The following is an 18,561-nucleotide window of genomic DNA, read 5'->3' as shown; positions in this document are numbered from 1 at the left end:
ATTTAACTCCTTTGAGTGCAATGCCTTCTTTACAAAGCATGTGGAACTTAAAAGGAGAAACCTCTCGAGCATATCCTCGAACTCGTCACTTTTCCCATCGAAATAACCCAAAAAGTACTGGTTTTTAACAGAACAATTTTCAAGGTTTTCCTCAAGGAACTCAATCTCCGATTTGTTTAAAGACAATTGAATAGTCGCCGCCATGATTACGCATTTTAGTGTCTCACTGAAAAACTGTTTTCAGTTTTAAATGTCATCCTTTCGCGGGCTTTCGCAAATATTCGCGGGTTTCATAATTTCCCCGCTGACCAAACTTACCGTTTACTCTTACCCTCGACGAGCGCCTTCGATATAGCATCACCCATGTCTCTCGCATACACTGGAGCAATGGGGCATTCTGTCTACGCATGCGTTAAATCTTTGGGAATGAAGAAACTATCGACTAAATACAGGAATGGCTCCGACCTGTGATTGGATGATAAAAATAGTAAAAGTGCATTTGTGAAAGTTAATAAGTTACATCTTAACTCCTTGCACGTGAGTATTGTTTAACCGTGTGTCTCCAAGCGGAACAGGGAAATATCAATGCGACTGAAAACTCCGATGTGTCAAACAAGAAATGGTTACTTACATAACGAAGGGGAGACCTCTCTAGTTCAGCGGTATTCCGGAGAGGACTTAGTCATCTGCTGACTCGTTCCGCTGAGTAAACTCATTTAGTCAGTGCAGACTCAGTTCAGGTGGACGACTAGAGACTGGAGCCATTCCTGTATTTTACCGCTGGCAGGAATGGCTCCGACTCATGCGTTTATTAATTTTCTTTTTTTTTTTTCCTTTTGGCCAAATAAATTTTAAACTGAAATTTAAATCGAAAGAGCTTTTTATTAAGTTCTTCTTAAGTTGAACATTACAGTGCTTGTGAATGGAGCCCTCATAAATTAATACAGGGCCATCTGATGTCTAAAGTTTCATGCAGCAACTGCATGTAACGTTTCGAAAATCACGCAATGTTACGTGACGCTCCGACCGATATTTTTAATTTACAGTATGCTCTGCTGGAGAAATGTGGCTTGGCAGGAATCGAGGGAGTTTTCTTCGTGGAACATTGACTGGCAAGAGTACCATATCACCCCATATATTAATTATGCATTTAGACTAGTAGGCTTTGTTGTTGAGTTATTTAAAAAAAAAAAAAAAAAACTATATGTTAGCGTATAGATTGGTGTATTGTGGTGTGGTGTAATCTGATCAGCGCAATTTGGTGTATCTCTAAGCAATCTGATTGGCGCATCTTTTTTTTGGTGTATCTCAACGCAATGTGATTGGCCCAATCTTTTGGTGTATCACAAACCAATCAGATTGTAGTATTTTTCGATGTCGCACCAATCAGAGCGTTCTTGCTAATTTGTGGTTTGACAGGTCTTCAAATTTCAGCGAATCAACGCTTGAGTCGGAGAGAGCGGTTCGCGAATTAAGGAAATGTATCAGTCGTGTTGGGAAAGTGGTGGAGTTGTGATCGTTGTACGACTACGCTTATTCTTCCTTCTGAAGGAGACTGAGTGGAACATGAGAAAAATTTTGAATCAAATATTACTTCAGATGTTGATAGGAGCAACTTCAGGATATTTCATTGCTATATATGAGTTAATCAGCGATTCCAGTTTTGAATTTCGCTCAAGGAACGAGGTAAGATGACATCGACAAGAGTTGTAAGACCATCTATTCAGTGTAATGGCTCATGTCCTCCGTGAGGATTTTATCGCTATGATCTGTCTGGATTTGAAAGGTCGTCAGGGAACTTTTTCTACCGATTAGCGAGTTAAAACGTGCATGTTTTGTGTACCGCTCCTTCACTTACGACGCATACACCGTCAGCTGGAGGCCTAACACGAATTTAGCGCTATAGCGTGTTGTTTCGGAAAGGCTAGTTGAGTTATTTTTTTTTTTAAAAAAATAACTATATGTTAGCGTATAGATTGGTGTATTGTGGTGTAGTGTAATCTGATCAGCGCAATTTGGTGTAGCTCTAAGCAATCTGATTGGCGCATTTTTTTTTTGGTGTATCTTAACGCAATGTGATTTGCCCAATTTTTTGGTGTATCTCAAACCAATCAGATTGTAGTATTTTTCGATGTCGCACCAATCAGAGCGTTCTTGCTAATTTGTAGTTTGACAGGTCTTCAAATTTCAGCGAATCAACGCTTGAGTCGGAGAGAGCGGTTCGCGAATTAAGGAAATGTATCAGTCGTGTTGGGAAAGTGGTGGAGTTGTGATCGTTGTACGACTATGCTTATTCTTCCCTCTGAAGGAGACTGATTGGAACATGAGAAAAATTTTGAATCAAATATTACTTCAGATGTTGATAGGAACAACTTCAGGATATTTCATTGCTATATATGAGTTAATCAGCGATTCCAATTTTGAATTTCGCTCAAGGAACGAGGTAAGATGACAGCTACAAGAGTTGTAAGACCATCTATTCAGTGTACTGGCTCATGTCATTCGTGAGGATTTTATCGCTATGATCTGTCTGGATTTGAAAGGTCGTCAGGGAACTTTTTCTACCGATTAGCGAGTTAAAACATGCATGTTCTGTGTACCGCTCCTTCACTTACGACGCATACACCGTCAGCTGGAGGCCTAACACAAATTTAGCGCCATAGCGTGTTGTTTCGGAAAGGCTAGTTTTACTGACTCTGGTAAATCTTGCGCAAGATATTTGCGTAAATCATATTTGATTGATAATCTTTTTTTTTTTGCCATATGGTTGGTCTTTTAGCAGCGGTTGAAACGACCACCAAGTTACATTTACTTTCTGCGTCGACTGCCATGTCATATATCCGTTTCTTTGCTTCTAAAGGTCCTCCATGAATTAAATATTGTTTAAACGATACTTTCCCGTTACAATTGCGTGTTACTTTTTAATCGCCAGTATGGATTTGATTATTTTAGACGAAATGCCATTTTCCAGTAAACAACGCAAATTTTATGACATAAATCTACCTCAATAAAAAATATTTCACAAGGGACAGAATGATACGGTCGGTTAATTTTCCACGCAACTCTCACGTGCTTAGACGTTTTCTACCAATAAAATTCGCTTATAGCTAACCTGGACTTTACCCCATTTCGTGTCAATTTCCTGTAAACAACCTGCATTTTATCACGTATTTCGCACGCAAAGGGCAAAGTCCAGATAGGCAACAACCAACCAAGTGGCCCACCTTATTATCCTTTGAAGAATGATACTTTCTCTTGGTTCAATCGACTTTCACTTGTTCGAAGAACGGAGACCGGAAAATATCTTTGTTCAGAGGCTGTAAGAGATAAAATAGAGCTTTCCACTGCAAAATTATATGGAAGAGTATTTTGAGGCAACCATCTGTTACTGAACAAGAAGCTACACGGAGCCTATATTTGGGCCGGATTTGTGGATCAGCGGATTGAATTGAATTGGTTGGAATTGAAGGCTTTGCTGTTTTAGCAAAATCGCTGTCGAGTGCGTTTCATGGTTTGTTAACATGGAGAGTTATGGAGGCTAAGACTTCGGAACAAGTTGATACCATCCATGAAAATTTGGAATAACTAAAATCGCCGGAGGAAAGGCGGGATCACTCAATAAAAAGTTGTATTTGAACGCTATGACTTTATTTACTAGGATTTCTCTTGCTTACATCTAATAACAAACCTTTGAAGTATTTTTTGCCTCGGAACGATATATCACAGAAGGCATTTTATAGACCTCAAGTTTTTTGACTGATTGAAATTAAAGGTATGTGGCAGTGACTTCCACAAGTTTTTTTTTTTTTTTTGGTGAGAAAAGTACAATTTTTTTTTTCTCAATATTTATTTGCGGATGGTTTCAATCGCCAACGTTTACATAAGATGGTTGTATTACTGTTCCCAAGGGTTGTTGTTTTCATCAGTACGTTAACAATAGTAGTGATTTACAGTATTAGGCTTGTACTATAAATAAATATATTTAAGTTCACTCGAAAGATGACTATAAACTGTAACAAGTTTATCGTTGATGCGCGGCCAGTACTTCAAATCTGACTGACACTCGATGCCAAAACTCAACCTCGTTCCCTGGATATGCCACCACATTACTTAACGCCAATTAAAAACTACGCGCTATTGTGCATTTTCTTGTACAGGAAAAACCAAACAGAATTTCTGATTCTGGCCCTTAATGGTCAAAATAATAACTAGGACTTTGTCTCTGACGAAGGAACGGCAATAAGCACAATTTTAACCTACTAACAGGTTGTTGTTTAGTCTCGTCATGAGAGATAGCGTTGCGTGACAAGTTCAAATTAGGGCTGTGGAGGGGACTGCAGGAAGCGTTGTACCAGTGCAGTTTGTTTTTGCCAACAATTATTCAGACACCAGCATCAGTTATATAGTGTCCCATTTCAACCTGCGTATCCGAAAAAATAACTCCTGCATGCGTAGCATGCCTATGTTTTTACTGACTCTGGTAAATCTTGCGCAAGATATTATAGAAAAATTCACTGCCTGACGAGTGAATTCCACGTTAAATTTCACGCGAAAAACCGATATCGCACGAATCGCGAAGCGATGAGTGCGATATCGATTTTTCAAGTGAAATTTAACGTGGAATTCACGAGTCAGGTAGTGAATTTTTCTTGAATCGCATAACAGAATAAAAATAAGAAAACAAGAAATTAAAACGGCAATGTTATTGTTTGTTTTTATTCCGTACGCGCGCCCTAAAGAAAGCCATTTTAAAGTCAACTGTCAGAGCTGTCATTGTTAAGGGAATGGAAAGCAAGGTAAGTCGCTCACGTTTGAACCATCGACAATTTTAATTGTACCTCGAGAATTTTCCTTGCATCACATAGCTAAAGCCACCAAATCACTTGGCGAAACCAGATGTTTTGTATTTTTGTGCGCCACGCCAGTGCGCAAACAATGGAAACCCTTTCAAAGTCAGGTGTCAATATCTAGCGAATAGAGGGAACAAGATATTTTTAGAATGAAAACCACTTTTATTTCAAACTCGTGGAGAAAGCGGTGCCTCACATTTTACAATCTTCAGTAAAAAAACTTAAAGTACACAATACGGAGTTATTTAAGACAGAGATTTGCCTGCTACCACTCCCCTTGGCAGAATGTGGCGCCGACAATCAACAACTGAATGGTCAAATCCTCAAGCGAAATGAAAATTTCAAGCGTTCCGGTATCAAAGCAAGATCTACAAAAAACCGGTAAGTGCTTTACAGTTGTAAAAAAAGTGTATTCAAAATATAATGATTAAGACTGGAATTTCTCGGTAAACTCTGGCGAAAAACAGTTCAGTTAAAAGTCACAACTTTAACTGTTTTTCTTTCATCGCAGGGAGTCGCTCGTTGGTGTCAATGCTGTACTGAAAGTTTATGGAAATATTTACTGGAGAATTATTAAAAGTTACTCCAGTAAACATTCCGCCAACTGCTCCTGCCATCAGGTAACTAGAACGACTGGCATTGCTGTCAAGTTCACTAGTAGCTGCTGTGTTGCTTGGCGTGGCTGAGCTATTGAGAACAATCTCCCGTAAAGCATGACTTGAATAGCCGTTGGTAGTTGTCGTGCTTGGCGTGGGTTGAAACCGGCCAACTTATTCGACATTCGCCGCTGTTTTTCCAGAGGATTGTCGCTGTATCTGGATATGGATTCCGGATTGGAGTGGCCAGTGAGCTCTGATATCTCCACTGGATCGAAATCATCACTGAGCGCTTGGATGACAGTTTTGCGACCACTCGAATTCGTGAATTTGCCGTCTAGTGTTTTTTGAAACCACGTTGTATCTAAAAGAGGCCAGTTCGTCGTCTGTATAGGCTACAATGGTTCGGATTTCGGGAAAAGATGCTTGACCCTTTTCGGCATTGATACCTGTTTTGGTTTTCTTTCGTAACGCTTGACATGTTTGGTTTTCCTCGGCGAGAACTGTCGTTTGGCTTTCTTCCCTCGTCTCTGGCAGTTTGATTTTTTGCTATGCGTTTTCTCGTACTTTTGAGCGTGAGTGGTTTCCTCCAATTTTCTAAAAATTTCAATTTCAATTCAAAATTTGGGAGACATTCGTTTTCTATAAATTTCTTCATATTTGTTCATATTTTCGTAGCACTAGTTGTATTTACGTTCGTAACAATAATTTTTGCTCGCGACTCACGTCAGCTATATCGCTTTATGCGTTAGGGCGATTCCACGCTAAATACCCTCTCTTCCGGTTGACGTATTGACCAATCAGAGGGCGTTTTTACTTTAAGCTATGCGATTCTTGCGTAAATCATATTTGATTGATAATCTTTTTTTTTTTTTGCCATATGGTTGTTCTTTTAGCAGCGGTTGAAACGACCACCAAGTTACATTTACTTTCTGCGTCGACTGCCATGTTACATATCCGTTTCTTTGCTTCTAAAAGTCCTCCATGAATTAAATATTGTTTAAACAATACTTTTCCGTTACAATTGCGTGTTACTTTTTACTCGCCAGTATACACCGAATCTAAATATGGCGGACGGCGCGGGGAGAATGGGCCGTACGTCACGTAAACGAGGCTGGTCAGTCATCTAGTTTTCCCGCCGTCTTTGAAATTTTTGCTGAAAACATGGAAACTGAACTTGCTGAGGAAGATATTGTGGGAGCTAGCCTCTGTGGAAGACAGCCCTGTTCTCTGAAGAACGACGAGCTTCGTTTCTGGCTCAAATGTCGTGGAGATTCTTTGAAAGGTCTCAAAACGAAGGCACAACTTGTTAAGCGGTAGGTGAGACAGACTGATAAATTCACTTTCACTTCTTTTTAAGCTTTACTTTCGGAGATAGTTGAAACATTCGAAGCGATTGCAGTTTAATCAAAAGAAAAATAAAAGGAGATTATCACTTTATAAAAGTCAGCAATATTACAGAATTGTTATAGTTGGATTATTAATAAGAAATAGGACCGTTTCGCGCTTTTCGACTCGTCAAACTTGTCAACCTTCTCTTAATACGAGTTTGTTAGTTAGAAATCACTTAATATCAGCAGTCATTTCAAATGTGCAATGTTATTTATTGTTTTGCTGCTTTAGATTTATATAAGGGAACTTTTTTTTTCAGAGTCGAAGAATACATTAAATCCGGCAGAGATAAAAATGTGATCGACCCAGATGACGACAAGATATACACAAAACGTAAACGATTAAAAACAGCACACAACAATCCAAGTGACAAGTCAGATTTCTCTCTTACACCCTTGTATCCTAAAGATGGATGGGGTAAAAGTCTTCAAAGGATGCCGTTTTTCACACGAGCTGAAATGAATTTGCATATTGCCAAGACAGGGAAGAATCTTGACCCAAGTAAAAATCATTCTGTGCCGACATGTATCAGGAAAGCGACGACATTCGAAAAAGATCGCTATTTGAAAGACATTGAAACTGCTAGTGACTCAAATTTCTTTTATTTTAAAGCACGTTGCTACCATAGCTTTAGAAAAAACGACCCACCCCATGACATAAAAGTGGCTTTGTCGATCATTTCTGGAAGTGTTATCCATGCAATTTGCACCTGCATTACAGGAGAACTCGGATATTGCAACCACACATTAGCATTGATGCTTATAATCTGCAAATACAGTTTACATGAATGTAATCATGTGAACGATCTAGACAATGAGGATGAAATGAACCCTAAGGAAGCCTGCACTTCAAGATTGCAACTTTGGCATAAGAGAGGTAGAGGAGCTGTGATAAAACCGCAACCAGTGATGGATGTCTTTGTGTCTAAAACCAAAAGTGAAGCTAAAATATCTACTACTTCAAGGGAACCAGGAGTCAAGTGTCTTTTGTATGAGGCTAGAAACTCCATAAAGAATCAGATACAAGCTGAATCTAAACTTCAACTAAAACTTGAGGCTATAAATCCCAAAATGGCCCTGGCACAAATCATGGCATCCAATACTTCCAACCAACCAGATTGTATTGAATCAAAATTTGGCAGTTGTGCTCAGGGATCATATGGGAGCTACCAACTAGCTTTTACTGAAGACAACTTTAATGTGTACATGGACATATCTTCATTCTCAAGAGTACCTTTACAAGAAATCTATGAATATCCATTATTTCCTTTGATGGATAACCAAGATGATGTTTACACAATACCAGAAGAACTTGAGGAAGCAGAGCAGAGATTACTAAGAAACATTAAAGTGGACAAATCTCAAGTGAATGACATTGAAACTAAAACAAGAGGGCAATCAGGCAGTGAGGAATGGAAAAGGGAAAGGTTTAGATTTACTGCTTCCAATTTTGGATCGATTGTGAACAGAAAAAAACAACATGAGTCCCTTGTTAACAACCTTCTACATCCAAAACCTATAAATAACAGATTTACTAGGCATGGGAATCAGTATGAAAGTATTGCAATAAGACAATACCAGAAGTACATGCATTCAGTAAAAAAGCCAGTTTTAGTTTACAAGTCAGGTCTTGTTGTTTGTTTAACCTCACCATACCTTGGTGCCTCCCCAGATGGCAAAGTTGTAGACAAAGGCTGTAACTCACCTTTTGGGCTTATTAAAGTCAAATGTCCAGAGAGAAAGTTTATGGTAACACCCCTTGATGCCTGTTCTCATGATGGGTTCTTTTTAGAAAATTGTGATGGCCAGCCAAAGCTGAAACGAGACCACTCTTACTACAAACAGGTACAGGGCCAGCTAGGAATCACAGGAGCCAAGTGGTGTGATTTTGTTGTTTATACAAGCAGAGGAATGAGCATTGAGAGAATCCCATTTCAGGAACAGTTCTGGCTCAATCTACAACAACGTCTGAAAGATTATTACTTCACACACTTTATCTCCAAAGCAGCCAGTGAGTTTAGCAAAAGTCAATGACTTGTTTCAAAACCTTTTATGCAAAACATAAAAATGACATTCTAATTCATGGATACAGCAACTTTTCTAGTAAATAGGATAAAATCATGTTCAGAAAATATGGAATACTATTTTGCATAATAAACCATAAACTGACTGCAAATTGAAACAATGGGGTGACAATTAGTTAGGTTACATTTAATTTGGCCTGATTATATAAAGTGCCAGGGTTTACCAGTGTGTTTTGTCTCCCCTGCTAGTTAAAGGAAAAAGAAAGCAGCTTGGTCAGCCCACTTCATAATAATCAGGACCTTGTGTCACACTTTAATTAAGTTGTATCTTTCAATTGCACTGTGTTGTTCTCATTGTGATCTATCTATGATACCCTTGGATGGCTAATTTAATCACTTATATCAAAGCTGTGCAACTTCAGCAAATTACTGAAAAGAGTAATAATTGCACGATTTTCCTTCTAATTTGTGAGTGACATTTAGCAAAAGAAAACAATGAGTTTTAACACTAATGCTATTTAATAGTTAGGATATTCGTTTAATGACGAGGAAAAAGACACTGTACTTCTAATAGCCATGTATTGGCACTACATTTTAATTACCTTTGAAAGAAATGAAACTTAACAATTACCAAATGTACCTGTGTATCATAGTTACAGGCTTTAGTACAATACTTGATACAAATGAAATTTAACAAAAGTTTGTTTTTGGTTAAGGATGAAAAGTAGATTTCCATATGGGTATGTTAATAAAGGCATTATGGTTAACACATTGAATATGTAAAATGTGTACTGATTGTCATATTGATATACATGCTTGACCACACAAAGTATGGTTGGGTCATTCATTCTGATATGAGAGGGTCATGTGTATTGCATAGGAATGCACATACAGACCACATTTGATTAACCACTCCAAACATGCTGAGGGGAATCACTTTGTCCCAGATATGAAAGTTCTTTATTTTGTTAATAGCCCTCTCAACATGAATTCTTACGCTAGCTATTTGCTGGGTTTTGACAACATTTTCAGCAGACATTTGTGAATCACCTCCTAAAAATGGTGGGATGTTGTTCTGGACACCCAAAGGTAACAAGTCATCAATTTGAAACCCTTTGTCTGCCATGACCTGGTCACCACATTCAAAATCTTGAGCCAGGAACCCACTCCTCGTTACAATTTCTCGGTCACTGATGCTCTCTTTGTAAAGCTGGCTGATAAATGTTATTGCTCCGCTGGGAGCAATACCGATCAAGGCCTTTAAGATGACGTGATTTTTATACGAACTAAAAAGTTCACTGTTTAAAAGCAAACTGCTAGGCATTTCACATCTCACCTCTGTGCAGTCTATTATGACTCTCGTGTGAGGGTATTTTTCTTTGAATATAGCTGGCATAGTCTCATCAATAGTCCTCCTTGAAGGCCATATGCATATAGGAGCAAATTTAAGGTACATGAAGTTTATCCAAGTAACAAAAATTCTGCTAATGGTTGACTGCCCAACACAATACAGATGAGCCAGATGTAGTTCTGCAAAGCCTCTCCTGAGTCGGCATATTACAATGAAGAACTGGTCCCTTGGTTTGATTTTGCATTTGGGTCCCCTCTTGTTGTTCACATATTGTACAGTCTGTTCACTCCCTTCTTCATAAAAGTCATCTGGTAAGTCTTCAATTGCTTTTTCTTTGGGTCGTATGTTTTCACAATCTGTTCCTGGATCAAGGTATTCCAACATCGCGTTAAAGACGTTTATGTTTGGAAAACCAGTATAAAAAGCAACATCTTGGTCACGATCGAACCGATCAACACAAAATGTTCTCGATTCTAGGCTCGAGTTGGTGTCTTCGAGGCTCCTTACTTTTGATTGGAGACTTTCGTTTTCTTTTAAAAGTTCCTCGGAACGTCTCTTTTGTTCAGCTAATACTTCCTGAAGGCACACCAATTTGTCTTGTAATTCCTTACAAGAAATACAAGTGTTATCATCCTCCATACTATCTCCAGAATGTTGCTCTTCTTCTACAGCCGATTCAGCAATAACACATTTCTTCTCAGTACTATATCCAGAATGTTGCTCTTCGTCTACAGCCGATTCAGCAATAACACATTTGTTCTCCGTACGATCTCCAGAATGTTGCTTTTCTTCTACAGCCGAATCAGCAATAACAGATTTGTTATTTTCTGCTGTTTTGTCCAACTTTCGCTTCCTGGACGACGATGCAGTCGAACGCAATCGGTTTTTGGGCGGCTTTCTCTTCTTTGGAAACACTCCAGATAAATCTCGACGGAACTGACGTTTCCAATGGATGAACCCGTCCAGTTAATGTTTTTCTCAGATCAGACGGCTTGAAATGTAGTGAGCAAACTTTAGTTTTGTCAGTTACTTGGAAATCCCTCTCTTCGTCGCGTCGAATGGCGTGAATCCATTGTTTTCTCCTTGAACACTCCTTTGGGAAGTTGAAAAACGAAACTTTTTCGCCTTTTCCCGACTTGTAACCTCTCTGAGTGCAACCAACAACGCAGCAGTGTGAAGGCATAGTTTGAACGAGGTACAATATCGATGCAAATTAATAAAAAGCTTCGTATAAAAACTAGTTCAATGAATATAAACATTTGAGTTTGCAAAGCTGTCGACTGACCAGCCTCGTTTACGTGACACAAGGCCCAATCTCTCCGCGCCATTCGCCATATTTAGATTAAATTTTTTTAGATGAAATGCCATTTTCCAGTAAACAACGCAAATTTTATGACATAAATCTACCTCAATGAAAAATATTTCACAAAGGACAGAATGGTACGGTCGGTTAATTTTCCACGCAACTCTCACGTGCTTAGACGTTTTCTACCAATAAAATTCGCTTATAGCTAACCTGGACTTTACCCCATTGCGTGTCAATTTCCTGTAAACAATCTGCATTTTATCACGTATTTCGGTTCTGTCCTCGTGTACCGGTTAACAAGAGCCAATACAAAAGACCAAACAATACACAATAGCTAACCGATAACTCCTAAACAAAGAAAGAACAATGGTAATTCCCTTGTGAACCGGTACACCAGGACAGAACCCGTATTTCGCACGCAAAGGGCAAAGTCCAGATAGGCAACAACCAATTAAGTAGCCCACCTTATTATCCTTTGAAGAATGATACTTTCTCTTGGTTCAATCTACTTTGACTTGTTCGAAGAACGGAGACCGGAAAATATCTTTGTCCAGAGGCTGTGAGAGATAAAATAGAGCTTTCCACTGCAAAATTATATGGAAGAGTATTTTGAGGCAACCATCTGTTACTGAACAAGAAGCTACACGGAGCCTATATTTGGGCCGGATTTGTGGATCAGCGGATTGAATTGAATTGGTTGGAATTGAAGGCTTTGCTGTTTTAGCAAAATCGCTGTCGAGCGCTTTTCATGGTTTGTTAACATGGTGAGTTATGGAGGCTAAGACTTCGGAACAAGTCGATGCCATCCATGAAAATTTGGAATAACTAAAATCGCCGGAGGAAAGGCGGGATCACTCAATAAAAAGTTGTATTTGAACGCGATGACTTTATTAACAAGGATTTCTCTTGCTTACACCTAATAACAAACCTTTGAAGTATTTTTTGCCTCGGAACGATATATCACAGAAGGCATTTTATAGACCTCAAGATTTTTGACTGATTGAAATTAAAGGTATGTATTAATGACTTCCGCAAGTTTTTTTTTTTTGGTGAGAAAAGTACAATTGTTTTTTTCGCAATATTTATTTGCGGATGGTTTCAATCGCCAACGTTTACATAAGATGGTTGTATTACTGTTCCCAAGGGTTGTTGTTTTCATCAGTGCGTTAACAATAGTAGTGATTGACAGTATTAGGCTTGTACTTTAAATAAATATAGTTAAGTTCACTCGAAAGATGAGTATAAACTGTAACAAGCTTATCGTTGATGCGCGGCCAGTACTTCAAATCTGACTAACACTCGATGTCAAAACTCAACCTCGTTTCCTGGATATGCCACCACATTACTTTACGCCAATTAAAAACTGCACGCTACTGTGCATTTTCTTGCACAGGAAAAACCAAACATAATTTCTGATTCTGGCCCTTAATAGTCAGAATAATAACTAGGACTTTGTCTCTGACGAAGGAACGGCAATAAGCACAATTTGAACCTACGAGCTGGTTGTTGGTTAGTCTCGTCATGCAATGTTGGAGAGAGAGATAGCGTTGCGTGACAAGTTCAAATTAGGGCTGTGGAGGGGACTGCAGGAAGCGTTGTACCAATGCAGTTTATTTTTGCCAACAATTCAGACACCAGCATCAGTTATATAGTGTCCCATTTCAACCTACGTATCCAAAAAAATAACTCCTGCATGCGTAGCATGCCTATGTTTAAAGTTTTGCCGTGAAAGACAACGAAGTGGAATGCATAATTAATGTTGGGGTTATATGGTACTCTTTCCACATTGACTTTCTGGGAAAATTGTTCACATGAAAGACAAATCCATTCATCGGGCTCCTCGTCTATTTTTGCACAACATCGAAAGGAAGAAAGTCGCGGATTACTTTAATTTCGCTTGGCAATTTTTAACAACTCAACCATACCTGAAAAAAGGAAATACTCACGTGCAAGGAGTTAAGATATAACTTATTAACTTTTACTATTTTTATCATCCAATGACAGGTCGGAGCCATTCCGGAGCGACTAAATACAGGAATGGCTCCAGACTCTGATCGTTCGCCTCAACTGATCCCAGACTGACCAATTGAGTTTAGTCAGAGGAATTTGTCAGCGGATAACTTAGTCATCGCCGGATCACCGTTGAACGACCTTGCAGAATAAGAAAGGCCCTCCCCTCGTTATGTAAGTAACCATTTCTTGTTTGCCACATCGGTGTTTTCGCTGCATTGTTATTTCACTGTTCCGCTTGGAGACACACGGTTAAACAATACTAACATGCAAGGAGTTAAGATGTAACTTATTAAATTTTACTATATTTATCATCCAATTACAGGTCGGAGCCATTCCTGTATTTAGTCACTAGTACTGAAAGAATCATGGCGCCATTTTGATTTCTCGAGCTTGCGATTGGGGGTTTCTCTGGGCGATCTACCAATCTTCTAGGGGAGATCATGGAACGAGATGAAAGAAAGTTAAATACCTACATACATTTCTAACGCTCTGGGTACTTCTGGAGTTTCCTTCGACTTCCCATGAAAGGATTTTATACGATCAAACTGCCTAAAAACAGCTAAGAGATTGGCAAATTGGATTATCCACGGGATTTAAATTAACATCAGCTGATTTCCGGATGTTCCCACAAGTGCCTAAGCAATTAAGGTGAGTCTGAGGACCTTACAATTTGTGTTGTGATAAACTTGGTGAGTGTATTTTAAGACGATCGTAAGGCAGAAGGCCCCTTTTAACGGGGGAATTTTGATGTTATTCTGAATTTGCATTAGCTTTGGAGTCAAATTTCTCTAAATCCTACGGGTGCCCCAACTTAAAAATATTGCTATTAATTGTGTCTTCACCTTTTCTTTACAGCCGCTGGGGATTGCAGTCTTTAAAAAATGTACAGCAACGAGGATTAAAACTTTATTGCGAGCACTTTTGGTGCATTTCAACGGAGCAAATTATGGTAGTTTTTCCAAGTCAAAGATCGCAGCGAACATCTATGGGATATGTCGTTTAAGTCTGCTTTAGAGGTACTCCTGGAGTCCATTTCATTTGTGATAATAGTCTTACCCAGTAGATCTTCTCTTATTGTGTTGTATTTTATCATTTTTATTACGTACGGCGTGGATGATGTTTTTGCCCTTCGAGTGAGTGTCCCGGCAGAAAATTGACGAAAACTTTGTTTTGGTATTTTGCCCCAACTCAAAAATATGTGAAGCGAATACTTTATTTATCCCTTTCCGAGCTATGCAAGTTCCTTAACCAGAAAAAATGCGTGCTTTTCGCCGCAAATATTTCTATTAAACGTATTTGCGGTCGAAAATGACGTGTACGTTTCAGTTCTTCAGTGGAGTGTTCGAACGACCCCAAAGTACTGTTTAGTACACTTGTAGTACTTTAGGTCTATCACGCGAAATGATAGTTGTTTTTATCGAAAATCCTAAGCTTATAAGTTAGCGTCAAATCACAACAGCTGTATGACTGCTTTATTTTGACTAAAATCTCTATATAGTTTGGAACTTCACTTACTTGCAAAGAGAAGTAAATATTTATTTAATATATATCTGAAGCTGAATATGGGATTTGAAATAATTTAACCAGCATACATGTTCTTGGAATGTGTTGTACACCTTGCATTTCACTCATAATGTGTATGCCTGAGACCATGTTTTTTGCTACTTATTTCACCAAATGAATGAAACACTGCTGAGCAACTTACTTGGAAAATGTAGAACAATTATAATGTTCGATACATACAGTAGCTGTATCAGGTCTAAAGTTAAGTTTTCAGAGTTTACTTTAGACCTAATACAGCTATGTTTGATCCCTGCAACTGCGTTTCGCAGTCTCTCACTACCATCCTTTCAATGTATCGCACAAAATTGCGGGCATTTCCAGAAGAGCTCAAGGCTATAATGCCTCCTTGATGGCCATGTCTGTGACTTTCAAAGAGGCAAATACTTGCATTCCTGAAGCATAACACCATTGTCTTGTCTGGGGGCACAATCAGGACTGCAGCAAATGTTGGCTGCTGGCAATGGTAGCTTGTAAGATAAGATTCAAGGTCTTCAACAGTGAAAAAACCCAAGTCTGCATTTAGTTCAATTTTCTGAAATTCTTCATTGTTGTACTGAAGGACCTCTTTGACTTCCAGGTTTGGTTGTTGCATAGGCACATGAAACAAGCTGTAAATATGGTTCCCCTTGAGAATTATTTGGCTGTAGAGAGGAATTACCTATGGTAGATCTTGAAGTTGTTGAGGAATGAAAATTTTACCTTCAAGAAAATGGCATCCAGTTAGCATAGCAATAACCGTACAGGCATTACTTCCAATCAGACTCCCTGCTATGGTTGATTGGCAAATATTTGGAGGCAAGAGCCACTCAGTCACATCCACAGGCTGGTTTGTGGTTACAGTTATTTGGTATGCTGGAGCTGGTGGAGTGTCTCTCTGTGTGTGGTTTTCCCTGTGCCATGAACAGTTGCATCTCGAGAAACTATAGCCTGAATTTACTGTGCAGACATTGTTGGGACAAAAATCACATTTAACCTGTGAACTGTTTGACCTTTTGTATCCACAAACAGGATGGTGGCATTTTCTGCAGTGTGGAGGGACCTTAGTGGTAGTTTCACTGGTGTTGGAAGCAGCTTTTGTGAGTCTTTGGTTATTGCTGGAAATTGGTAATGGTTGTGAAGTCGGATTAAGACTTGCAATTTCATGATTAAGCTGTCTTATAGTATTTTCAAATTCATCCTGCTCCATTTCTCTTGCAGTTGTAGTTTCAGTGGGTGAATATAACCCTGAATCAGATCTTTCATTTTCATTGTCCTTTCTCACAGCTGGTACTTCAGTGCTTGAATTAGGATTAAGAATTGCTTGTTTTGCAGTTTGACCAAGTTCTTGAACTTTCTTTTTCAGGAAGTCCTTACATAAGGGACATGAATTTAAGCCATTCAAACAGGTATTGTGGAAGGAATGAAAGCAACCTGTTAAAACTTTCCACTCATCATTTTGGCCAGACGTACATTCAGGTAGATCACATTGCTTAGCTGCATCAGGTTTAACGTTACCTTGACACCCAAGAGGTAAAGCAGTACTCTTGATGGGATAGTTGGCACAGATTGTTGGAAATTTTACTTGAAAAGTTGTATTTCCATTTGACGAGAGTGAGCTTTGTCCTTGTGTTGAAGCAATTCTTCTTAACATAGAACTAAGTACTTGAGCACATTTGACTTTGAGAAACTGTAGTTGGTTCTGGGAAAATGAAAACTGTGATGGTGATGTGAAAGCTGATCTAAAGGTAGCTTGTTGTTCCTTTGATTCAAAAACTTGTTTGGCTTTATTTCTTAATTCATCGGCACTGTCAGGGCTTCGTTTGGGCACGTAGAATGCTGTGGGTATTTTTAACAGGATACTCATCAAAAATTGTTATGCAGTTACGAAGAAGTTTATAAAGTTGGGGTGAATGCTTTCCCCAGTGTGAGCACATGTTAAGCCAGACAAGTGGAGGTTTGTTGTAATGACGACGCTTAAGGCAGGTGAAAATAATCCACATTCGAATCATTGCTCTGAAGTATTCTGAGAAATTGTTAAGTTTAAAAGGAGTGCTGTAAATAGAAAGAACTAAGGGTATGTAGTTGTCCAGAAGATTAAAAAGTGTTCCATACTCCGGATCTTTAAATCGCCAAAACTTTTTCATCACAGATTCTCGTATTAATGTCCATTCTCCATAAACAATTTCTAAGAGCAAGCTGATCCTCCAGGGTTTTGGATTGTCTGCCAGTTTTGATAGAGTAAAAATGCTTTCATACACTGTTTTGAAAAATGGATGAAAGGAAGTAACAATGTGTTCTCTACTGTTCAAGGAGATGTGAAGAGGACCTATCATTGGAATCACAGAGAGAATGGAGGGCTGAGAAGACAAGTTTGATGGCAAACTTTGCTCATTGTCAGAACCAGTGAAGGATGGATAAGAATATGCCAAATGAACTGATGCAGCCTGAGTGTTTTCACAGTTGACTTGATGAGGTTGCTGATAGCTGATAAACTTCTTCACACACTGATATATTATTTGGCATGGCCAATCACCAGGCTTAAAAATAATGAACTGTTTTGCATAATCACCCAAACCAGCTCTAAGTGCTATGTTATATGCTGTATTAAAGTCCTCTTTGGACTTAAGTTGTAACTCCACAAAGTCAACAAGGTGTAGGTCATCCATTTTTCTCATTATTTTCACATTGTCATTTTCTGAATACTGATGGGTGTTGAGTCACTGGCATTGAAGTTCTTGGTTGAAAAAAGCCTCGGTAATCCAGTTTGGCATTACAGAAGCGTATGAACTGCTCATGTTTTGCATAGATGATGCAGATGTTATAATTTGTAGGCATGTGTTTATACTGATGCCATTTACATCATGCATGATACCGGCCTGCAGCACACTTACAGCAGGTATGTTCTTAAAAGCTTTAACGACTATTGTACACATTGACTTTGTTTCAGATGTTTTATCTCTCTTTGGTCTTCGTTTGGTGTGAATTGAGGTGAAATCATCTATAATCAGGACTAAAAGCCACTTGTTTTCAATGGCATCTTGAATGAAATGTTTGGATGATTTGCAATGATTTTCAGACAACAATTTAGCAATGGTGTTCACTGTCCTTCTTGCACAAGAGAGACCCATAATGTGTTGTGTGTCCATACCTTCTTAATTTAGATTACAACTCCTAAGGTAAAGGGCATGGTCAGTTTGAAGTGCATTGCATGCCTGACTCAAACAGTAGCAAAGGTTATAAATAACTGACACAGCCCTTCTCTTAATGAGATTAATATGCTCTGTGGAGTGCCTTGCTGATGTAATTGCATCAAGAATGGCATCAAAAATATTTGTTGCCCCTGCTGAGATGCAGAATTCTCTGAACATTTCAGGCTAGTAGATGTGGATTCCCTTGTTAGCAATTAACTCGCTGTATAGTTTGTTTTTGACCAAGCTGAGTTCTTGCTTTATGTCACATCCTACAGAATACATGGAAGAATAAAACTT

General features: G+C 38.8%; 1 protein-coding gene and 1 pseudogene across 2 annotated transcripts; one reads left to right on the top strand and one right to left on the bottom strand.

Annotated features, from left to right (window-relative positions):
- The first annotated feature begins 4,860 nt into the window (after positions 1–4,860).
- Positions 4,861–9,637, top strand: LOC148727243 (uncharacterized). 2 transcript variants are annotated; one of them, XM_088728136.1, is made up of 3 exons: positions 4,861–5,231; positions 5,362–6,762; positions 7,098–9,637. In XM_088728136.1, the coding sequence occupies exons 2-3, from the start codon at positions 6,611–6,613 to the stop codon at positions 8,869–8,871; spliced, it is 1,926 nt and encodes a 641-aa protein (XP_088584262.1). In that variant the 5' UTR covers positions 4,861–5,231; positions 5,362–6,610; the 3' UTR covers positions 8,872–9,637. The 2 variants fall into 2 exon arrangements, with proteins under 2 accessions (XP_088584262.1, XP_088584261.1); XM_088728135.1 differs by having other exon boundaries at positions 4,861–6,762.
- Positions 9,638–15,311: 5,674 nt separating this feature from the next.
- LOC148727242 (uncharacterized) lies at positions 15,312–18,561 on the bottom strand (annotated as a pseudogene).

The sequence above is a fragment of the Stylophora pistillata genome, chromosome 7 (genome assembly GCF_964205215.1).
Source record: "Stylophora pistillata chromosome 7, jaStyPist1.2, whole genome shotgun sequence".
Classification (NCBI taxonomy): Eukaryota; Metazoa; Cnidaria; class Anthozoa; order Scleractinia; family Pocilloporidae; genus Stylophora; species Stylophora pistillata.
The sequence above is the reverse complement of the archived record's forward strand: the minus strand, read 5'-3'. Positions and strand labels throughout refer to the sequence as shown.